General features: G+C 37.3%; 1 protein-coding gene across 1 annotated transcript; it reads left to right on the top strand.

The window, feature by feature from the left end:
- Positions 1 to 1185: 1185 nt before the first annotated feature.
- On the top strand, positions 1186 to 5775 carry LOC148031028 (uncharacterized). Its single transcript, XM_087685660.1, has 4 exons — positions 1186 to 1384; positions 2532 to 2717; positions 5373 to 5412; positions 5503 to 5775. The coding sequence occupies exons 1-4, from the start codon at positions 1382 to 1384 to the stop codon at positions 5565 to 5567; spliced, it is 294 nt and encodes a 97-aa protein (XP_087541786.1). The 5' UTR covers positions 1186 to 1381; the 3' UTR covers positions 5568 to 5775.
- The last annotated feature ends 19842 nt before the right edge of the window (positions 5776 to 25617 follow it).

Here is a 25617-nt window from a genome sequence, read left to right as displayed (position 1 = left end):
AAAGTGGCCATCATAGGTTTCATATAATATAATTTCTCACAAACACTTTGAAACTATACTATATATAAGCAAAGTTTATGGTAACACATAGATAGGAATTTTCACGTGAAACATTAGCATTGACATACTTTTCTCCAGTTTGTGTGAATACTTGATTGTTACATCTTGACATTATTAACTAGAGAAAACTGTCCATTGTGTGTTTACTTTATTACAATGTTCACTATCAATCAAAACTTTCTACAACCATGAGAGTCGCTTCGTTATTGGCCATAAAAGCTTTCTAGCCTATCAGATTGCTCTCTAATGTGGGGGGAACCCACCTGGAAGGGATCAGTTGTGGTAGCACTTTCTTCTTTAGCACGTACTATGTACTCTAAAGTAAGGAGTGCCCCTAGGAGCTCCAAGAATCATGGACATAAAGCTTTTTAAAATTACACTCTCTTAATCAACCTGTAGATTCCTACATGCATAGATGATAATAAACTCTTTTGCAACATTTTCTAGTAATATCCACAAGTGTAGAGCTCTATATAGATAAAGGGAAGTTTACATGCAATAATATCCTTGAAATATTTTGGGTGTGTAGGATGGGTTGGCACGCACTTCATATTGTTGATGTTGAAAGAAACACTGCTAGCTACCTCAACATATCTGAGCGAGCATTTGAGTTGATGGTTTGAGGACTACTTACTATACAATGTTTTTTGCGGAGATGGTCATTAGTTTTGGAAATGGAAAATTCTATGTGAATGGAGAAATGGGCATGAGTGGATGGATTCAGGAGTGAAAGCTATAGGTAAAGAGGTGTGGAGCCAAGAAATAGAAATGGCATATAAGTGATGTAAGGTGTCTGTTTGACACACACACACACACACACACACACACACACACACACACACACATATCACACACAAAGAGAGAGAGAGAGGGAGAGGTGTTTGAGGAAATGACATGGAGTGGGGTCTTTGGAGTAGATTGCATGAGTGGAGGATGCCATTGGTGGTGAGAAGTGGGAGGAACAAGAATGATTAAGCACCTCCTTTGAATGATTAAGCCCCTCCTTTGAGAAAGGTAAATTCCCCATTCCATTTGGGTTACACAAGGAAGGAAGTAGAACCTTTGTATTTATATAAATAGGGGAGATATGCAAGGGCATTCTATATAGAGGGCAAGGATATTTGACATAGATAGAAAGAAGGGCATTCCATCGAGAGAGAGAGGGAGAGAGCGCGCGCGCGCAAAAAAGAACATCAAAGGAAGCGGCCTCTCTTCTTCTCTTTTTCTTCCAGCTCTTCCTTCTTCACGCCAGTGCAGCTTTCACAAACACCAAGGGCGCTTTACATCGTCAAACACTATTATATCTCTACTACTATTAGACATGGTGAGAAATCTCTCTCTCTCTCTCTCTCTCTCTCTCTCTGGGGTCGTATGGCATGCATTGCACCATGTCTTCACGTCTTATGAACACCATCATCACACACTATCAATTTGCCATATTGCAGAACCATGTAGGGATTTTCTGTCGGTATTGTGTCATGATTACCATTACCATTCTATCGCAGTATCGGTTTTAAGCAATAATATAAATATCTCGCATTAATCAATCGAAGGACGGTGGCGCGCTCCATGCTAATGGATCAGTCTATGTAGTAGGAATCCGTGATTACGGCACGTCAGCCGTTGATGATAATCATGTTGGGCGGTGGTGATGATAACGCCAACTGGTCAATCACTCGGTGTTGCCATCCCTTCTCAAGAGGAGATCTTAGAAGCGCAACACGCTCTTAGTTCGAAGCTTCAGATAATCTCAGCGAAGGGTCGTGGGACATGATCAGTGATCAGTCGCCAAACACTAGCTCTGGTGAAGATAAAGCACTAGAACATGAGCTCATTTTGGTGTTACTCATGACTTGAGATCGATGCCAATGGGGAGGATGATTACTTTAGTGAACTATAAATGCTAACTAAGGGACACCTACCCTTGATTATGGAGGATTAGGAGCTTTATCTATCATGAGTAGAGACCGATTGCCAAGCCATTCAACGTCCGTTGTCCATTGTAATGCACAATTAGGGATGCATCGAATGCATTGTTAGGGATGGAATATGGGTACTAATGGTAGTTTGAGAGGTAGCCGCATAGATCTTAGGGTTGAAAATCCATTCTAGAGTCATTGACTTGTGGAATGGTAAATGATGTAAGGCTCATTGAGTGCTTGGCTTTTAAGTTACTCCACATAAGGTTGCAACAAGTTGGGTAGATACTACTTTACCTCGTGATAGAAACAAACACCAAGCTCTATCAAAATTAGTCTACTTTTCATTGTTGATATATTGGTGCGCTTTTCATGATTGCTTGTCACTTGCCTTTCCTTCATTACTCCAAGTATGGAAGATGCATGTAATGCATCCATTGTATGCCTATGGCAATATAGTACTCATTTTGCATAGTAAGTGAATGTTTGTATGTGTACTTCTAACTTGTATGGGCTTAACGGTTCACTCAAGATATGCATTTGTTTTTCTAGGCTATGTACATTCGTGTGAAAAGAAAGAAGACTACATACTTTGTTCATTGTGACCCTTCAGACACAATCCTACAAGTAAAGGCTAAGATACAAAGCCTCACTGATATCTCCATCAGGAACCAACGCCTCATTTTAATGGATTCACACCACATCCTTGATGACTCACGCACCCTTGGTGAACAACAGGTGAGTGCCTTGCAAATGACATGTTATCAATACTGTTAAAGGAAGTTAGTCCTTGCTTATTATCATTATAAATCACCACCATAAATATGGGTCGACTTGTATTTGCATATGTAATACAATAGTAGATTGAAATATACAAATATGTATCCATTATGGATGTGCCAATTTAATATTTATGACATTCTATTAATTTCATTTAGATTTTCAAGTTGAACATTTTGTGCTTGTCAAAATGCTGACACATTTTCAACAAACTTGTCTAATGACGTGCATGGGAAAATGATTTGAATGAAAGTTTGTAATATTTTCAATAAAAATATGACTCACACTAGTTTTCCTTATCATAGTCTATTTTATCATCTAGGAGAGCCTCAATTTTTAAATGATCATCTCCACTCTCTTGCAAAATCATATTCCTAAAGAAATGGCTCATCTTCCATAAGAAGTCATATTTGGATAAGTTCATGTCCTGTTTATGCTTTCAATCCTTTAACCCATGTTTCTATATTTTTTTCATGATATCTAGTGTCTGATTGAATTCTTAGTTTATTTGGATTGTCCGTTAATGGGCAACTTTATGGAAAATCTCGTATTAACTACTAATATACTTTTCTGTGCCAATCAGTGGCCACATCTTGGATAGATCTTGAGTTAGTAAAGTAAGTAGTAGCGATATACCTTTTATCACCACACATTCAATTCCTTGTATACATCTTAGTAATAGTTTTACAATCCCTTAATTGCACAAAAATCATATTATGTCAACATGTAAGATTGATTCATTAACCCTTGGTTGACTCATGTGACAGCATATGTCCCACTAATGGTGAGCACCCCATGTGAGATCAAAACATTGTTATGTATTATTATTTCTTTAAATGGGAAAATTTAAAACTTCAATAGCCCTAATGAAGCTAAATGACCCAACTCATCTATCATTAAGATGATGATTCTACGTATATTTGCAAGATTGGTCATGTTTTACTATTAGATTTATACCACAAGGGCAAGTGCTTTGAGTTTTGTAGATGCGACCTTAGATCAAAGTCTACCTCTAGATCCTTGTTTGGGAATTTCCAAATAAGGTAGATCAAATTAATGTATCATCATGTAAATTCACTACAAGGCTTAAGTACAAAATAAGCTCTAATAGACAGAACAAGGTAACTTCTCCCATCTAGATCCTATGAGAAATCAAGTACATGAAGACAAAATGTTGCAAGATCTTGATAAAAATTGAAGGATCTTGTGTTGACACTTATGTAGGCCTTGATAACATATAAATCTTAGTCATAAATCATTCTATTGTCCTAACTGGTCTAAGAGAAGCCATGAATTGGTGACTGCATTTCAAGGACTTGTAAGACCTACTTAATCTTTAGTTTTGATTAATATAAAGCCAATCAAGCTTCTAAAAAATCTTCATCCCATAATCTATTATATAGTAATGAATTGTTCATAAAGCCATGATGTATAGTCCTATGGTCCATTTACACTAACATGGTTGGGCAAGATTGGGCTTGGGAGGAGAACCAAAAACAAATAAAATTCAAGATATGAGAGCACACTCACCAATTCTTTAACTCAACATATGTTCTCAAAGTGGAAGGCAAGACAATACTAAGGATTAGGGTTTGTCTTGCCTGGTGATGTTTGACACAATAAGCAAGCTCGAAATGTATCCCCTTGTAAAACTTGTTAACCCTCAAAGTATTATGACATCAAACACTTCAAGTAGAATGCTATTGAATTACAAAAGATTTTGTTTGAAAGAAGCCAAATGAATCAATATATAAATTCATTCCTAAGAAACAAGTAATGTTGTATATTATAAAACCATACTCAAGGGCCAAACCAAACTTGCAACATCATAGATATGGAGAATCTCAAGGGCTATACATGTAAGATATCATCCTTATCACGTGCATTCAAAGGATACTAAAAAATACATACATGCTATAAGGCAACAAATGACCCTTTTTACTTCAAATTAAAGGTATGTTATCTTTTTTCAAATTGTTATAAAAAACCCATTCTATAAATGGAATCCTATAAGTTTTAGAAAATAAAATATCCCTTCACATTTTTTGAGGTGCACACTGCGAGATGAGAATACACCAATCTCTTTATAAAACTATGATGGTAAAATACAATGACTAAAATGAATGTATCTTTGTAAAGATATCGATTTTGTAATGCCTTTATTGATACAGAGTCAAGTTAGGTTGCATGGGGGTCTCTAACTAAAACTTTTCTTGGTGATTTTTGTGGTTATTTTTCAATTAAAATTTATTGTGGTCTCTCACATTTATTTGGTCCAATGTATGCCATGCATGCCTACATACAAACACATGTGCACACATGCATGCATGAACTCACATGAAAACTTAAGACAAGTTGAAGGTTGTTTGATGTGGTACTAGCTAAGTGTGTAATATATTTGAGATTGGTTACTTTCAATAGATCCTAAACAAGATTGGCTCTTTCTCATGTGAAACCAACTAGTAATGTTGTAGATGTAAAAAATGGTAAATTTCATATATAACATGCTTTCTAAAGTATAGTATATTCTTAATCTTTATGAGATTAGCTTGAACATCTTACAAATGGAAAATGCAAAATTTTCAATATACTAACACACACTTTTGATTGTAGGTGGAGAATAACTCCATAATAGCATTGACTTTGAAAAAAGGTAATGTCGCTCATTTTCATGACAAGTGAATAACAATATAATGTATGCTTCAAATAGTCTACTAATAGTGGCAATGGAATTGATCTTTAGGCAACGGCGATTGGGAGGATATTGACATTGAGAAGTTTAGCAAAGGTGATTCTAGTACTGGTTAAAATATAGCTTCCATGCAACCTTTCTAGATTTCTTCCACTATGAAATCTTATCACATTTATGTTGTACATCTAATTATTTGGAAGTCACAATTCCAAGAGTTTGTACATCTAATTATGTAGAAGTTACAAATCCAAAAATTTACACAACAAGACCCTAGCTACTTGTATATCCTTAAATACCTTATACTTACTTGCTTATACATCCTTCTCAAACTGTCATTGTACATACAATTTACATAAATGATGATGAATATAATATATTTATTGTATATTTTCATGTTTTCATGGATTGTATCTTGAGAGTTGTTTATTGATGTATAGAATTTGTCATGTGAGGCAACATCGCATTCTGAAATTTACTTTTGAGGTATGCATTGAAAGTAGAGTACAAGGCATAAAGTCAATTAGTTGACTAAAAGACATTCCTGCTTGCAATGAGGAACATTAAAATCTTTCGATCCTTATGCATATTGGAAACTATAAGTGTTGAGGTTTTGGATCACGAAGGGCATGAGCTTCATGGTTGAGTTTTTGAATCAACAAGCTCATTAGCAACAATAAGCCTAGTTTTAAAGTTCAAGCTTCCTCACAAAAATCAAATATTATAAATGAGAGCAAGTACGATAATCAATGACGAGATTCTTTGACCCTTTCAATACATATTATCTAGCAACTTGATCCAAAGATTCTCAATTGACCACTTTTTAGTACTTTTCAAGGGTAATATGGTTATCCACTTTAAGATACTTCACAACACTCTAATTTAACACATCAAACATAGTAACATCTTTAATTAAAGTACTAGCATCAATCCTCACCTCACACTTTGCTAAAGGCATGTGCTACCTTTTCGACTTTTATCTTCAATATATCAAGCAAATCTTTACATTCACTACTTTCTCTAAATTAATTGGTGGTGGACCTCTATGCTTTGTTTATGCATGGTATAAATTATTTTAGCCAATAGGTTAAAATCCTAATAATATCTTGCAAATGATTTGTCAAACATGTGGCTTTCACATTTGCAATGGTTGAATTGTTAGCTAAATATTTGATAATGGCTTACTTTCTATATCACTATGGAGCTAGTTTTCTACCCATATGAATCAATCTGTTTGTAAATTTAGTCAAAATTTTCTCGTGTATGTTTGACAAACCATATGAGCAAGTGACGATCACATATCTAGCAAGTGTTTGCATCAAAGCACCTAGTCATCCTAGTTGGCCTTTTTAAGATTATCAAGCCAACTAGAATGTGACCAACCCAATGATTGTTAAGAAAATGTGACTTTTTTATGGGACTTTATGTGTACAATGGAGAGAGGATGAGAGAATGGAGCTCAAAGACTAGAGGAGCATTGAATAATTTGTGTACAATGAGTGAGTTTATTGTACAATGAATTGAAATGCATAATTTTTTGTAGAAAGAGATATTCCCATATAAAGGGAAAAAGTTAGAATACTACTTCATAAGATAAAGTAGGCATAAATATAATGAGCTTACTCTACAAGGCATCCTTAACTCAAAATAATGACATTCCCAAATAGAGTAGAGCCTAACTCAATATATCCTATCAATGAAATTTTGGGAAATGAAATGAGCATTGTATGAGAAAACTTTGTAGGAAATTCTATTGGCACATAACATGAGAGATATTAAGTTAGTTGTATGTCCCCATGTCAAGCCAATGTTAATCCAAAAGAGTAATGTTTGCAAGTCAAAGAAGGACCTAGTCAAAGGTGATCAAAGAGGAGGTTGGCTAGTCAAAGAGAATAAGAAATTCTAAAGATGAAAAATCAAGAGAAAGCTAAATTGTGTGTTTGAAGTAAGAAAGTAATTCTACTGATGTTTGCAGGGAAGCCATAGTTGAACCTTGTTGGTACAAAGACCCTCTCAATAGATTAGAGTACAATGATAGAGAGGTAACTTTTGCTCAATCTACTAGAGCCTTTCAGCTTGCTATTACATTTTTTCAAGCTTTGAATAGTTGGAGAGAGAAAAGTTATCTTTGGAGCTAGAATACAAGCCAACTATGTGAGAAGCACCTTATGCCAAAGAGAGTGGAAGATCTTAAAGAAATAAGAGTCTCGATTCTAACTAGTCCTATCAATGTGTTCATGTCCATGAGACCATCATTTTGGCTTTGCTTTTGAGACAAAGGAAATTCATAGTCTATTTTGACTTCTCGTATTATTCCTATTATATGGTTGCTTATATGGGAATAAAATGCCATCATTGTTTTAAAAGAATGGAGTGATCCATTAATCACCTCTTGAGAAATCATAGCTAATGTAAAACACACATGGCTAGATTAGGAAGACAAATTAAAAGAAAATCAATTTGATGGAAGACAATGACAAAAGATTAGAGTATATCATATTATTTTTATTTATTAAAAATTGAAATAAATCACAATCTAATGTAGATTAGATTTATTCATTCCTCCTTTTGTTTGCTTATATAGATTGAGAGTGCATATTGACACATTAACTTAAAGAGCATTGTTAGAATCATGGGCTCAATTATCTCATTTAATCATCTATATTTTTTAATTAGATTGTATGCATTTCTTCTCATACCTTTGGCAATAGTTAGAGCATAACTTGAGCCTTTTTTGCCATTTTATAGCATAGTATATGGTAGGTATTGCAAGTAACATGTCCACCATGATCTCCATAATTGCATTATCTACATCACTACAAATATAAAGTGAAAGGCTAGAGTGCTTGTAGAAATCATATTGACTTGGGAAAATTTTGCTTATTGTCACCACCTTCACTATTGTGTATGATCATCATGACTATTTGGTCCTCATTTTTGAGTAACCAAGCTTTACCTTGTGTGACTTGCATCAACATTGATCGACTTGGTCTTATAACTGTAAGAAGCTGAGAATAAGGAATTAGTGTAAACAATATTGATATTATGCCATGTCACACTGACATTGGTATAAAAGGAGAGGACATGTAATTTTACACATCTTTTTGACACATTAATACAATTACAGTCTTTCTCTCCCTTCTTGCTCACAGCTTCTATGGCTTCCCCTTCTTTCCTGTCTTTCTCTCTCTAAATCTAGTCTTTCTCTCTCCTCGTCACACTTCTTCTCTCTTCCTGTAGTCTTTCTCTCTCTTCTACAGTCTTCTCTCTCCTCTTTCTCTCTCCCTAGTTCTCTCTCTAACAAGTGGTATCAGAGCTTAGTTTTCAGATCCTCCCTTTCTTTCTCCTTCTTTACATTTAGTTTCTTGTCAGTTTCAGAAAACCTTACTGTGTAAAGGTTTAGCATTGAAGAACCACAGCATTCAAGAAGTACTAGACATGGCAGATTTCTTGGACTCCACACAAGCTATGCCAAGAGGTTTGATCAAATTTGAAGGCATGGAGACAAAATGGCAGCTCGTTTTTCAACTTTGAGGTAAAATTTTAGGGGTTTTGGGTGAAGGAGGTCACTTGAGAACTTGAGAGAGGTCTAAATGGGGTTACTCTCCAAAAGTGAGTCCTCTTCTTCTTCAACTTTCAAGCTTCTCTTCAAGCTTTCATGGTGCAACCAAGATCTCTACTTCATTTCTTGTCACGAGCTTCATCTCTCTGCTACAATGGATAGCATGGGACAGTTCCCTGCTTGCTAAGCTTCAGATCAAGCACCACATATAGCAGTATTCATAGCTTTACCTTCCTTGCTAATTGATCTTCATCTTGCTGAAGGGAGCAGCCATGGAGCTCTTGAACTTGATGACATTGTAACCTGCATTATTACCGCTTCCTCTCTTTAAGCAAAGGAAATCCTCTCCATGCGCAGAGAGAGGGAAGGAAACGATAGGCCCTTGAAGTCATAAGGAAGCACCAGCATCCTTGTGAAGACGGCTAAGCTCTGCTTGGATGGCTTTTTGAAAGAAAAGAAACTCGAGAATAGGGGATGTGATGGTTGCAACTCCTTCCTCTGCAATCTGTGCTTGGCACCTTGACTCGTGCACCATTTCTCTAAGAGACAGGAGCTGCGCTTCAGTCTGAAGAGCTCTCTCTTCCCACATCTCCCATGCTCGATTTAGATCCTCCATTTCTTCCTGCAAATTGTGTAGAATCTCCTACACTTGAGACCACTGCTCTGTCTCTGCTATCAGTGTTAACCAAAGATAGGTATTCCAACCGGGGACAGACATCAAGTAGTAGGTTGAAGTTCAGAGCAGATAGAACAGCCCAATCAATAAGAATGAATGGCGGGTTTCGGCCGAAGTTGCTTGCCTTGTCCCAACTTGAAGCAGGATTCTCTGCTTTGATTCATTGCAACGACGGATGATGTAGCTGCCATATGGAGGGTAAACGATTCGAAAAGGGTAGCTTCCAATTATTGTGCTTCAAGGCCCTCAATGACCTCTGACATGGTCACCATGTTGTCATCATCCTCCCCTACATTCGCAATTCCATCAGGATTCTCCAGGGCACCTGCTTCACCCTACCCTTACTGACAAGCTAATTGCAGGATGGGGTTGTATTTTTTGGATATGCACTTGAGACATGTTCATTGATGGAGTGCGAAATTGTCCCTACTCTAGCACTACGCTGACAACATCACCACATCAATTCCGATCAATGTCAAAGAGAAGGGCAGAAGCAGCCTCTATAGTGTCTACCAAAAATTCAGACGTTTGACATAAAGAGATGATTGCAACTCAAAGGGAGGAGCCGGCTTGCTGGCCAGAGCCTTGGGCTTGGTAGCAGCCTTCACAGATTTGGCCTTCTTCGGAGCAGCTTTCTTAGGCGCTGTAGGCTTTGTAGGTGTAGATGCAGCAGGCTTCTTGGCCTTGGTCTCAACAGAGAAGATTTCTGATGGAGACTTCTAAAATCTGAATTGCACAGCTACAGATGGTACTTCCTGTTTTCCGGTCTTGAACTATATGCAGGGGTTGCTTTTGTCTGGCAACAAAAGCTGATGGCCCCACAAGTGATGGTCCTAGGCTTTGCAATAACCATACCTCTAGCGATATCAGCTTTCTGTATACCTCTCAGAAGAAGTCCTACATTGTTACCTGCCATGGCCTCATCTAACAGTTTCTGAAACATTTCAACACCAGTGACACATTAGGGCCAAAAACGCTTCAAAAAATGCACTTTTGTTAATCACGGGATTAAGGAAAGGGCCAAAGAGAGTTCGCCATGTGTGCAAGAATATGGTATTCTTGTCTCCTCTTTTTTAGAGATAGTGGAGTCCATTTCGTGATTCTCTCTTCTTTTTTAGCCAAAACCCCTAAAGTCTGACATGTTTTGGAGTCCCAAAGACGTTATTTACTTACAAATCTGACAAAATACGTGACATAGATATGATGAAATTAATAATGAGTTTTTTGAAAGTCGGGAGATCTTTCAATATTGTTTTTGGCGCCCAATACATACTCGTTTGTATTCTTGGCGCTACTTTTTAGTTCATTCACCCCTCTTTGGGCTTCTTTCTCTACGCTTTCATTCTTTTCATGGCTTCCTCCAGGCGCCCTTCTCGTTTAATACACTCTTGCACAGTCTATAGCCAGGGAGCAGATGGAAATTTTGAGCCCAAAACCTTTGCTGTAAACGATTGGGTTACCATGCTGCCATCTTGCAAGGGCTCTCATAAGGTGAAAAGAAGAAAACAAGATGATATAAAACATCATTGGAAGGGGCGTATCATTGCCTTCAAAATTATGCCCGAAGGCTGGTTTGTCAAGGTGCAACATGTTTACATGGCCAAGGATATGCACTTGCCTCCAAACGAATGTGTTCCCCAACAAACACATTGTAAGTTATTAGTTGAATAACGTATATAATTCTTTTCCATTTATGCAAGTTCTAACAAACGGTTCGTCATTGTAGATATCTTTCCGTCAACAAGTATTGAATGGCAACCTGTGGAAAGCCTAAGTGGGACTTTCCATGCCATTCATAAGGTATTGGCAGACATTATTTATGCCGATCAAACCTGTCTTTTTTTAGTGAATGCAAGGTTTTTATATATTATGCACAGTATGTGGTTCCCTCTTTAGGCTTTGAAAAATTTTTAGAAATTTTTAAAGCTTTTTTTGAGCTCGTTTGTTATTTTAAAAATATTTTAAAGCAAAAAACGGCCTAAAAGAGACCCAAAAAATCACAAAAAAACCACCCAAAAATAGCATGGCCGATACAACGCGAATATGGGTCCTTTTTAGGCTATTTTTTGCTTTAAAATATTTTTAAAAATAGCAAAAGAGCTCAAAAAAAGTCAAAAAAATTTCCATGAGTTCAATAGGCTTTGAAAAATTTTGAGAAATTTTTAAAGATTTTTTTGAGCTCATTTGCTATTTTTAAAAATATTTTTAAGCAAAAAAAGCCTTAAAAAGACCCAAAAAATCACAAAAAAACCACCCAAAAATAGCATGGCCGATACAACGCGAATATGGGTAACCGAGACGCTATTTTTTGCTTAAAAATATTTTTAAAAATAGCAAATGAGCTCAAAAAAATCTTAAAAATTTTCTAAATTTTTTTCAAAGCCTAATGAACTCATGGAATTTTTTTTTGAATTTTTTTGATAGGTTTAAGATCTCACAAAAAATAAGTCATTATAAGGGGGGTGTACTTTGCACGCGCATGTTTACTCCTTCACGATACTGAGGGAGGAGGACCCCTACGGAGATTTTGTTGTGCCACTCTTGCACCATATCAAGTGATCCATGATATGCAGCGAAAAGTATAGTACCAAACATTATGCTTTTTGCCACGCTCGCCCCGTATGAACTGCTCCGCGATACGGTGCGAATATGACCCTGCGAAAATTTGGCTTTGCTGCTCTTGCATCATATCAACTTATCCTCACATGGTTGACTTTATGAATTTATGAATTATCCTTACATTGTTGCTGCTCATGCTCATAAGATCACCCTAATGAATAAAGATTTTAATATGATTAGCAGAATAAGGTACCGAGGATGATGTTTGCAAGAGAAAAATCGATGTACTTGGACTTGTTAATTATAAGAGAATGGGTGAGGTGTATGGGCAAATGGTTATTAATGTTTCTTGCACTTCTGAGGAAGAGGACTATCTTAGCATATCTCATGAGGACAAGTCCATGCTAGTTGTAAAAAGGATATTTAATTGTTAGATTCTGTAGTTTATTATTGCATAAGGTAAGGCATTTTGACTCTAAAAAATTTTAGTATATAGAATAATTGTGCTATTGATTGCAAATAACACTCCTTTATTTTTGCTATTAGCTTTAGGACATTGATTGCATCTCTTAGCCAATAAATCTCTAAAATTATGTGTATTGTTGATCCATTGTTATCAATGGATTTTTTTTTTGAGATTTGGTTGAAATATAACAATGTCTTTCAAAGCTTTTGATTCCATCACAACTACCATAAATTTTTTTATTACATCGGATACACTCACCAGAGAAATTATCCTCATGAACTCTCTAAGTGGTATCCATGGCCAAGGAAGAATGTGGGTTGAATGGAATACTACTTGCTTTTTGGTTAAATATTTATTTTATTTGATTATCTATTTTAGTTACATGTTTCCATTTGCAGTGCTGGCAGGCTCCTGACTACCTTCTTGGACACCACATATGAGGATATTGTTGATCCTAGAAAACCATATAACTCTCTCTAACAAGAAGTACCATTGCAAAGTCACAAAGTCATACATATACTTATGGAAAAAGAGTGCTTTTCAAATGTCTGCAGGACAATAGATTCAAAGATACTCAAGATAGATGGAGTGAATGTAAGTCTCTTTCATATTGTTGGTTTTTTTAGGGACCCCTTTTTACCAACTTGTTACATTTTTTCTTGCAGTGCTGGCAGGCTCCTCTTCCGAAAAGTTTCTACTTAGCCAGGATACCTTCGTTCCTTGTAAATTTGCTGTTTTGAAGCAAGCCACGAAGATATGGAGGGGTACAAACCATGATAAACGTATTCTTCTTGAGATCCTTCCAGCTGTCATGGACTTTTTAATATCCTGAGATATTTTGAATTTGAAACTCTGCACCGTTACCTTGTCAGGAATCTCCCAGTTTAGAGATGAAAGACTTGGCAATGGCAAATCTTCGATATTCCGAAAAACTTTGGTAAGTGTCTAATAAGGCATTCAAAACATTGGTAAACTAAGGTGCCATTTGGCACAATCTCATTAATTATAGTAAGCTACTCCTTGGGACCCCTAAGTTTTGTTAGAAATGTATCCATGGCATCCCCCTCATTTTTATGCACAAATTTCAATTGCTTATGCTACTAAGCAACACGTTCCCATTATGCACCAAAGAGTCTAGAAAGTGCATATCAAGTCCCCCTTAGAAATTTTACATGATCAAATACAAGTATAATTGTTGTTTTGACAAATAGACCCACTTATGCATGGAATCATGTGATCCCATCTAGACCATGTTCTGTATGAAGGCAACACTTTTGCTAAAAAAATTCTAGGACTTGCCTCATCCTTCATTATGCCTTTAAAATTAGTAGCTATGGTAGTAGTTGCAGCAAGAGACTCATGTCACTTCTCAATACCAGTAGTAACATTCCATAATCTTTGGCAACCAATATACATTGCACCATATAGGTCACTGTGGATAGTTGGTCCTATCAAGCTTTTCATTAATTGACAACAATTTTTTGAGTTATCTCAAATGAATCGATAATTTCTCAATGCACAACTAAAGTATAACCAAATTCCAAAAGCAACATTCATGGTTTCAATATGGGGCTTCTTGCTATAGCTGACATACCTATGATACAAAATGAAAAATGGATTAGTAAATTACTCAAAGCACAGCTAAAATATTTCCCAAATAACAAATGCAATATGCATGGTTCCAACATGGGGGTGGTTGCTATATAGTTGTTGTACTTATGATGCAAAATGACAATTTAAATATAAAAAAGATCATTTTGAGATCAATAAGAATGATTTTGTTGACCTTGAAAGAAACAAGGAGAACTCGGTGCAGGATTTAGTCATCAAAAGTGAAATGGAGACTAATTATTTTGATGGTCTTTTTTTTGTGAAATTGAGATATATTACATTTGAAAAAAGATATACAAGGATAAAGCATCAATAATGTAGTGATGCTTTCAATTATAAAATCAATCTACTTTAGAATCAGAGTTCTGAGAGAAAGAAGTAGATTCAAGTCCTTTCTATTTCTTCTTACAAATCAAGGGAATAGATCTTAAGAGATTTGCTAGGATATGATATCATGAGTAGTATCATCCCATGACATCAAGCCACCATTTAGGTATTGAAATCCGATAGTGCTAATAAGAATCACAATTGAAGATATTGAAACTTGAAACCCCATAGTGTTAATCATAGTTGAGGGTATGATGAGAAAAATACTCCCAAGAGCTAATATTAAGTAAGAAGTTGTATCCTTCATATTCTTCGAAGCATCCTGCACACATAAAATCATCTTAGTCCTAAAGTTGATATGATACACAATATCACTAATACTTCTATCTATTACTTGTTTAATTTTTTTATATTTTAAGAGAAAAAATTGAATAATAAATATTTTTAATCTATTACTAGGTAAATATTTTTATCTCCCAGAAATCAAAGTACTTCCTTTCTTCTAATTATAATATATTATCCTTGTCTTATCAATTAGTCCTTGCTAAAAAGTTGATATTACAACACTGTATAATAAAGATATTCTATTTTCAAGTGTCAAGATCAAAGTGAAAATTTTCACTTTCTATTCTATTAGCTTAAGGATTATCCTTAGTATATCTATCCCTACCAATTTGCATCAACACCATGGGACTCTTTTACCCATTTTCTTATGAATCAAATTGAAGAGATTGAAGAAAAAGCTTGGATTTAGTTGAAACAAAATCTTACAGAATGGATATCTTAGGGGTTGAAGTAAAGATACGGCTTGGATGCCCCAACCTAGTTGGGTTTGCTGAAAACTAACAAGATGATCTCGTCTCAGGTCCATGGAGGACCATATCTCTATAGCTCAATCGGCAAGTAAGTGGTATTGATCCTCTGTGTAGAGACTCTTTTGATTGTTGATCACCTTCTCAAGATTTTGTGAAAGGAGACGAAGGGAGACGAAGGGAGACCAATGCACGCTGTTGGTAAGAACTGGACGTGATTTTGGTGAGAAATTTTACGACAGAGTAAAATCTACTTTAAGAACTAAGAAACAAAGTGAAGAGGAGAGAACGATGATTCAAATAAATGCAGGCGAAAAAAGAAGCGTGATTTTGGTGGGAAACGTGATAGTAAAATATTCAAAATGAAAGAATAATGGCCGAAAAGTGACCTCTGACATGAGTTAACGTCCTTAGGCATTTAATGGCTAACCTCTTAAATGAATAATAAATTCTCTCATTAATCACGTTTGAATGGCCAAATTTGGAGGGTTCATTATTTTAAAACCTCAACTAATTAGTAACTTAATCATTTTCTTACAAGTGTCATTTTTGAAACGTTTTTGGCCCTAATGAGTGGTTTTTCGAGTTTCCTTCAAGTCGACAAGGTCAACAATCTCTCCCATCTTGATCTTACCTCTCTCCACTTTCCCAGTGGCCACAGTTCCACGACCAGTGATCGAAAACACATCTTCAACAGCCATCAAAAATGGCAAATCGACTTGTTTAACAGGTACTAGAATATTCTCGTCTACAGCATCAATAAGCTGATAGATTTTGTTTACCCTGCGCTGCGACCTATGATCGAAAACACATCTTCAATAGCCATCAAAAATGGCAAATCGACTTGTCTAACATCAGACACATTGGATTAATTCGAGGCCAGTAGCGTGGTAGCAACTGGTTCCTGCCTCTACCCTCCCCTAGTGGTCATGCAACCCGTACTGGCATCTGTGCAGGGACTTCTTTAGGAGTCTCAAGGGGGTCTACTTGATGGTATTAGGGCTGTTTGGGAGGAAAGTTTCTTTGCCTTTGACTTACTGAATGCCATGCAAATGACTTTAATTGTTCTTTCTCCTCCTGAGAAAAAAAAAAAACAGAACTTGGGTAACCCGCAGGAGGCTTCATTCCAGAGCCATCAATATTAACACCTTCAGCACCATACAAGCCCAGTGACATAGCCAGGCAAGCACTAGATGAACTAATCTCCATTGCAGGTCCAAAAGCTTTATTGTTCAGTACAGCACCAGTTCCACTTATGCCCCAGCCAGTTTCAGGCACTTGTATTACTTGCCTAATCAGTACATCTTTAGACATATCCATCTCTCTTGCGGTATAATCTTGATCTGGACTACTGGGAACTGCAAAATTGAGTTCAGTAACTTTTTCATTCATAGCTGCTACCATAAGTTTTCATACACCCTGTTACCCAACACATTTTGAGATATTTTCATTTTCCTCATAGATCCATTGTAGAGCTCTTCCAAAGTACAGGGGGAGCAAGGGATGCTACATTTAGGCTTAACTCTGCAAAGGCATCAACTGTCCATCAACAATTTCAAATGCAACTGAGTGCTTAGTGAGTTGTATTTGACTCACCGGAAGAGCTTTGTCTTGGACAAAGGTCTTGTGGGAAAGAAGTTGTGTGAAGCCTTCTTGGGGAAAGCCTCTAGTCCTTAAGATAATTTGCCAGTTTGATAGTGAAATGCAGGTAGGAAATAGATGTGTTGAAAGAGTCGCCAATATTTGAAGGATCTTCATCAACATTGAAGGTATTAGACCATTTCTTGGAAGATTCATCAACACTTCTCTTGAAGATTCAACAAAGTCTTGTGCCATTTGGTTCTTCTTCAACAAGCTATGGTTCATGGAGAACCATTGGAGCATTATTGAGTAGAGTATGATGCTGGGATATACTACTATTTTGGTTCAAGCGTTTTACTACAAGATTGGCTTTGAGGAGTTCATCAAGCAAGCTCAAGTAATTGGGTATCTTCTTACCTTGAAGCTACTTGGTATGATTCAATTCATTGGGTACTTTGAAGCTTGCAACCAACTCAAGCTATATTGAAGTTTGTTTCTTGGTTAGCTCCATTTTGAAGCAACTATTGGAGTTCTTAATGCTTATGGGTTTTGCTTGATCAAGTGGTTGAGAGTATGTAGTAAGGATCAGTTGGGCTATTTGTAGAGAAATTCTTGAATGTATCAAGGATGTAATTGCAGGGTTTGTGCATGTCTAATCAGTGTTCTTACTGATCTTAAGTGCCTTACAACTTTCCCTAGATGAAAGGTAATGATTACGAGGCAAAATAGGGTCATTACAGTGCTAAACAGGGTGCAGTCCAAACAGGGAAAGATTTGGGAAAGTTGCTACAGAAATTAGTAGCATCATTCTAACGACAAAGGAACAAGTGGAATTGATACTAGACATCATAAGCTTCGAGTGGAGCCATCAAACGTCTCATTTGGACACATATTTCTCAAGCTAGAGCCTATTTAGTACCGGCAGTTCACTAGCAGTTCAGTGTGGACAGTTTTGGAAATTCTTAAACAGAGAGGGCTATTGCTACTCCTAAATTCAAACCAAGATTTTTACTTGATACTAGACATCTTAACTTTCGAGTCAAGCTAGCATACACCTTATTTGGACTTATATTTTTCAAGGTAGGGCTGAAGAAGGCAAGCCAACAGGATTGCAAGGATTGTATAGACTCAATGACTTTTCTTTTGGTCTGCACGTGTTGAATCTCAGGGCAGGATACAGTTGAATATGTCTGCTGGTCTTGATTTGAGGACTGTGTATTTTGGGAGTATGCATGTCATATGAATGAAACCAGAATTTTAAGGCAAGGACAGGAACAACATATATGTTCAACTTGACTGCAATGGCAGCTAAGATCAATAACTCCAGCTCTAGTGAACAAGGTTGGCTTCAAACACATGCTAAAATTGACAAACTTGGAGTTTTAATTGATCAGTGTATTGCTCTTATGAAGGTGGTTATGGAAAAAACAGCAAGACCTGAATCAAATGCTTCTGCTTATGGCCAACATGTATATGCTTATGAGTATCATTCCATTGAGCCTTGGCAGCAAAATGGCTATTATGGTCAACATGCTTATGCTTATGAGCATCCACCTCTTCAGCAACATAGTTATGATTATACTTGTGAAGCTCTCTTGGTTGACCAGCCCAGTTCTTATGGATGTGACAGAAATGGTTATGCTTATCAGTACCCTTCTAGCTTTGATCAGCAGCAAGCAAGTGATTATGACCGACATCATGCCAATACCTATGCTCATGGACTTGCCAATCATCATACTTATGGACAGCCTAGGATGCAAGGACATCATTGTAATCATGTTGGACAGTCTTCATGCAATCTTGGACAGCATGTTTATGGGCAACAATATGACCAAAGTTTTGGTACTAGGCAACAGCAAATAGATGTATCTGGACAACAGCATGAACATTTTTGTGACATGTATTCTCATAGAGATTATGGACAGCATGACCAATGCTGTGGGATCAATGATCAAAGGCAGCATGCTTATGTATGTGAGCAGCAAACATCAGTGGAAGCAAATGCATATGCTCAAACAAACTGTCCCTCTGATCCGCAGCAGGACTATTATCACCATATGCAGTATGGATAGCATGAGCATGGATAGCCATCTGTTGTACATGAGCAGCAAGATGACTATGAGCAACATGTCAGAACTATTGTTGAGTTGACCAATGGTGATGAGCAGGTGTGTAAATTTCTATCTAAGGCTAAATGCATTAGACACCTTACTAGTGATACGATATGGGAACTGCATGCTGTGGGCTTATGCTATCGATGTGCTAAGCCACTATCTTGTAACCACCAAGCCACATGCAGGGCAAAGTTTGCTAAAATATTCTTGATATTTGAATATTATGATGCAAAGGATGGAGAAGATCTTGTTGAAGACCATTTTGGTATGGGTCCACAACAAGAACCTCAATTCAAGAAAGCAGATCATGGACAGCATGTGGATTTGGATGATCATCATGCAATGGTGACTTCAGCCTCATATGCTTCAGTCATACAGAGCATAGTGATGCCTGAGAGGCTTATGTAAGAGTTAGTGAACACCATCATGATGATCATGCTTCTAGATGTACTTGACTTTGATCTTATGAAAGTTGATCCAATGCATGGCAACGATATCACTTTCCCTTTTGATCCGGGTGGCTACAAGCTGATTTTGACCCTCTGTATAGATTAGTACTGCTATTGAATATTAGGTAATCTTTTCTTTTACCACTTGTAATGTTGTACAGAGTAGTACTCTTCAGCCCACTACTTGACTATACCAATAAGTCTGATATTTGTTTTTGAGGACAAAAACTTCATTTTTGAGTGGGGATGGATTGTAAGAAGTTGAGAATAAGAAATTAGTGTAAATAATATTGATATTATGCCATGTCACACTGACATTGGTATAAAAGGAGAGGACATGTAATTTTACACATCTTTTTGACACATTAATATAATTACAGTCTTTCTCTCCCTTCTTGCTCACAGCTTCTATGGCTTCCCCTTCTTTCTTGTCTTTCTCTCTCTAAATCTAGTCTTTCTCTCTCCTTGTCACTCTTCTTCTCTCTCTTCCTGCAGTCTTTCTCTCTCTTCTGCAGTCTTCTCTCTCCTCTTTCTCATTGTAAGAAGCTGAGAATAAGGAATTAGTGTAAATAATATTGATATTATGCCATGTCACACTGACATTGGTATAAAAGGAGAGGATATGTAATTTTACACATCTTTTTGGACATAATAATACAATTACAGACTTTCTCTCCCTTCTTGCTCACAGCTTCTATGGCTTCCCCTTCTTTCCTGTCTTTCCCTCTCTAAATTTAGTCTTTCTCTCTCCTCGTCACTCTTCTTCTCTCTCTTCATGCAGTCTTTCTCTCTCTTCTGCAGTCTTCTCTCTCCTCTTTCTCTCTCTCCCTAGTTCTCTCTCTGACAAGAACTAAAATTGCATGCTATACCACCAAGACTAAAAAGTGAGTTAACATTACCCCAAAGGGACTTTTGATCACCACCAAATGCTTTTGATGATGGTATTTTTTTGGTAATTTTAATCCTTTCAAGTCCTAGACTAAGTCTAGACCACCAAAATTGGAAAAAACGTTACCTTTGAGTATTGAGAGATGGATTCTAAGACCCAAATAGTTTTTCAATTGCCTAGTCAGACTTGTGCAAGTGGCTAATAGTGCGGGACCCCGAGTCAGGTAGGCAAAAATTTTTGAAATGCGAAATGGAGGTCCGCGTACGCAGTTGAAATACGAGAGGCCAGAAAGGACAAAGCAAAAGGGCCAAGAATTTGAGAATTGGGCGTGGCCCTTTCGGGGGGGCTTTAGGATCCCTTTAAAAAAAATTGATTTGGGGGGGGGGGCATTTTTGAAACAGCGTGTTGCTGAAGTTTCTACCCCCTCCTTCACATGACAATTTCTTAGAGATGGGCATTGCAAGCCTGTAAGCAACCCTTCCCCCCCCCCCCCCCCCCCCCCAACACACACACACAAACAGAGATCATCAATGGATCCTTCGAATGTCTCGCTCTTGGACACCTGTCTCCATTCGCATAATGGCTGCTTGGATGCAGAGAACAAAAATCAATCTTTCTCTCTCCTCCTCCTCTCCCCTCTAAGAGGCTGATCACATGTAGAGAATCAAGAAGGAAGGGGAATGAAGGATGCTTGTCCGGCCTGGACCCTGCCTCAAAACTATTTTTTAATAACACGCAATACACAAATAAGTGGTAAGCTCAACTTTTACAAAACAAAATTCATTGTTTTGATGTTTGATGGCTTTAATGATGTGCGCATGGAAAGAAAATTTGTATGAATCATATTTGAAGTATGTTTGAGGGCTACACATGATAAAATGTAGAACTTGTAGTCATACATAGTCGTAATAAATAATTTAAAACCCAAAATGCATCTTTTAAGAGGGAAAATAAGAGTTTCTTTCGTTTCGGGTTGGGGAATGAGCTTCATATGGGATAAAAAACTGTAAAAAACCAGTGTTCAATCAATATGATCAATCAAGACACAAAAATAAGAAAATACCACTTTTTCTAAACAAATAAATGAGGAAAAATAGGGGAGAATTTAGTTTTTGTGCTTAAAAAATTAAGAAAAAATATATTTTATGTTCATGAACATATAACAAGGTTGAAGCATGAGGGATAAGAAAGCCTTGTTTCTATGTTAGAGTATGTTTTCATCAAATTTTACATGAAAAACTACACAAAAATAAACATTACACCTATCCAACGAATGCAAAACCTAAATGGTAGGAGGAAAGAGGGATTATAAAAGTGAGTGGTCGTTGAAAATGTTTTAAATTTTGATTTATTTGATTATGCATAGCATACAGACTAATCATCATTTAATTTTATGAGAGACTACTAGCACGAGGAAACTCGGTGCTAGTCTCTAGCAACATTGCAATTATGAGTAGCTTGGAAATCATTAAACGATTGTTTTTGCACCTCATGTGGATGGTTTCTTTTATCATAAAATGTTTGAGCACGAGGTGTGTCATTCACAATTGCATTATGCATATCACATGGTAATTCCTGGATGCATAGCAATTGATTGCCAACCACATGACCTGTGTGGAGTCGTGAGGAAACCCAAGTTGTAGGCTAGATGATCGAATCTTTGGAAAATTGTTAAGTGAGGAAATTTTATATCCTAGAACATTTGAAATATATATGAGTGGAGTGTGTTCATATGTGTTTTATGTTAGAGCAGTGCATCTTGGGGACAATCTTGGAGGTGTAGAAGAGCTACAGTGGGGTCACGACATTTAGTTGGAGGGGTGCCTTCTTTATGTTTGTATCACATTTGTGTACTACACCAAGATGTGTAGGATCTCCTTTTGAGGAGTAAGGAAGGGCAATTGTTGGACTGCATTCCACTACAAAGGCAATATCTACAATAGCAATTAGGGTAGTGTGTCCCTTGGACGCTCCTAGCCGTGAGGACATGTGGGGTTGTCTTGTGAGTGTTAGAGGCCTGGCTAGTGCTTGTAGCCATTGTCAGGCCCATTTTGGGTCCCGATAAGAGGTGTGTTTTCCAAGAGTTGCCTATAAGTGGCGGTTTCTGAATCTTGGTCATATGAGGGACATGTTAGCCTTATTCTATAACTGAGAGAATCCTTGAAGCAGTGGTTGTTAAAATTGGCCAATTACAATTACGGTAATTAGCATGATGACCAATCCATGGAATCCCCATAACCCAAAAGATACTTTGTCCATTCTAAATGGTTTACTAGGATTTTTAGTTAGGCATGTGATCGAGTACTTTATTCTTTGCCCTGAAAGCGGCACCATGCTCAAGTTTGGGTCGTTATGGAGAAGTACCCATGGAGTAATCTTGAGAAATAATCCATGGGAGTTAGAGGAAAGATTAGGGAGAAAAAGTGAGGCCATGAAGGCACAATCATCTATGATCCTCAATAATGGTAAGTTTTTAGAGGAAAAGATTGTGATGCCATTGGTTGGAGTAATACATGTTAATGTGTGAGATATACATCTGATCCTAGGGCCTGATGCAATTGGGTACCAAAGCGCAATTTCAAAAATCCATAAAGCATTGGATGATATCTATATATGTGGGACCCTTGTTAGAGAGGAAGGTTCTATCGGGAGCTATCTCCGACTCTAGGGAAATGATAGAAAATGAGGATAGAATTCTTAAAACATCATCAATAGGTGATGGGGTAGACTCCCTATTGCATAGCATAGGTCTCCCCAAACCACTTTATGAGTTGGCAGAAAGGGATGGCCAGGATAGTATTAACCTTCCTACACCAATAAAGGTGGAAACAAAAGAACTAGATACCCTAAAAGGCTGGAAGTGGGTCATGATGAATATGAAGATTTTAATGACTTAGTGCTGATCTCAAAGGAGAGGACTAAATGCCCTCCTCCTTATGGGGATCTTTCGGTGTTTCATGGGCTAGTAAAGGAGGATCTAATGTTGCACTTAAAAGAATATGGCCTAACTTGCATTGCAAGTGTGTTCAATGATATTTATCGGATGCTTGTATTTTTTAGCACCCTAAAGGGAGAAGCTAGGAAATGGTACTAGAGCCTGAAGAGATAAGCTATGACCGAGGTTTTAGGGTAGCTTCTATATATTAGAGAGGAGTCTTACCCTTCTGCTAAAGAATACGCTAGAGCCTTTGATGATATTCTCGAGCTTTGGCCAAGAAGAGCCACTATGTTGCTAGAGGATTTGCCATGTGAGCTCTTTATGAGTAGTCTAGTGCTTGATACACAAATCCAAGTGAGAATCCAAGATCCTAAGTCATTAAATGAGGCCAAGATGCACGCAATTGACTATGAGCAGTATATTCAAAGATGTTGGGAAAACTTTTGGAGTTTCCCTCGTTCAGTGCAAGTGCATCCAAATATCTAGCCAATTTTCCAAGGAGAAAATTCATTTGCTAATACCAAGACAATCTTATCAAGAGATATTAGTAGCAAAAATCTCCAAGTAGGAAGTGGCAATCCTATGAGCAGGGATAAGATGCCTCTTGGTGGTAAAAAGGTTTCAAGCCAAGCAAGTCCCATCGAGGCTTGCAACAATTCCATGAGAGGTAGCTGTGGAAGCACTAGTAATAGAACCGTTGGGCCCACAAGTGTGGTTCAGTGTGCTATGAGTGGTTCTAGTTGTGCTCCTAGTAAGGCTCTTAAAAGACCTTTCCAATTTATGGATGAATCATGCTTTCGAGTAGATGCTATTCCTTTTAGTAAGAGCATGGCTCCTATGAATAATCAATTTGCAAAGTGGACAAAGGCAAGTAAATACATCTCATATGAAGAAGATACACGATGCCAAAGGTCCACTTGTGCTCGATAGAAGTCATACGGATGTGAGACCAACTGGCCATAGCCATAGATCCGCATTGAGTCCATTAGACCAATGTGGCAAATTGAGGCAATATATGAATATAAAAAGAAAAGATGGGTTTAATGATGCTAGGAGGCATATTCCACAGTGCATTTCGTGAGGTTTTTCAATGGATTTTGTAAAACTATATTTATTTGCCAGGGCTAGTACACAAGGTGGATTCTTTATGCGAGAAGTTGACAGGGACGCCTGTCCTTTTCGAGCATCAGATTAATTTAATGTGCACGTGGGTGATTCCACAATGGGTAATTCTACAAAATACATATCAAATTAATGGACGTTTATGAGTTTAAAGTGCGCACTTGAATTAACTTAAGGTTAAAACAGAACTCCAACCTAATTAATTATTTGTAGCCGAAGATTTCTAAGTATTCACTTTTGTTGGGTTTTATCTTGTTATTTTCTAACAATTGTGAATGCTTCAGTTGATGTGTAGAATAGGCGGCGATGGCGTTGGGTAGCACTGAGGCAATGGCGTGAATTCAAAATGGCTAGAAGAATTACTTTGATGGGCATGCACCTTATCACTAAAGGCGTGGCACCAATATTTATTTAGGCGCACTTATTTATTAAAGCACTTGACAAAAATTTTATTATTTTGTATGCGCATAGGTGCTCAGTTAAATATTTAATTACCTAATATTTGTATTTGGGTACAGCTTGGATGCCTAAACACCTTACTCTTTATTTGGGCAAAAGCAAACACAAAAGTCAAAATCATGCTATTTGTAATGTGGGCTATTATTGAGCTTGGAGATAAATAAATCTATAAATACATGTATTGTGAAGCGCTCACACAAGGCATGGGGGGAGATTGCACCCAATTGGTCTTTTTGTCTCATGTCGTGCAAACTCTCTTTTTGCTTTTATGAAGGTTTTGTAGAGTTCTTTGTTCTTGGGGACCTTCTGACATTCACTATGCACGCATACAACATCCGATCTGCGCACCATTTGGAGACCCAAAATTTCCAAATGTGTGGTTGGTGTGCTAAATGAAAGGCCAAGCATTCAATGTGGATATGCTTTGATGAATTTCCAAGTGGATGTGACTAAAGGCCATATTGATACATTTGACGATATGCACCACCCTATGATACATCATTGTGATGGGCCTAGGAGGACTGAAGCTTTGCCTAGTTTGGGTTGTATCATTAACATAGGTAATGATCCAATTAGAGAAGGGTTAAAGTATCATAAATCTATG

The sequence above is a fragment of the Lygodium microphyllum genome, chromosome 9, assembly GCF_053477565.2.
Source record: "Lygodium microphyllum isolate KBCC chromosome 9, Lygodium_microphyllum_v1.1.10, whole genome shotgun sequence".
Taxonomy (NCBI): domain Eukaryota; kingdom Viridiplantae; phylum Streptophyta; class Polypodiopsida; order Schizaeales; family Lygodiaceae; genus Lygodium; species Lygodium microphyllum.
This window is presented reverse-complemented; position numbering and strand designations above follow the sequence as displayed.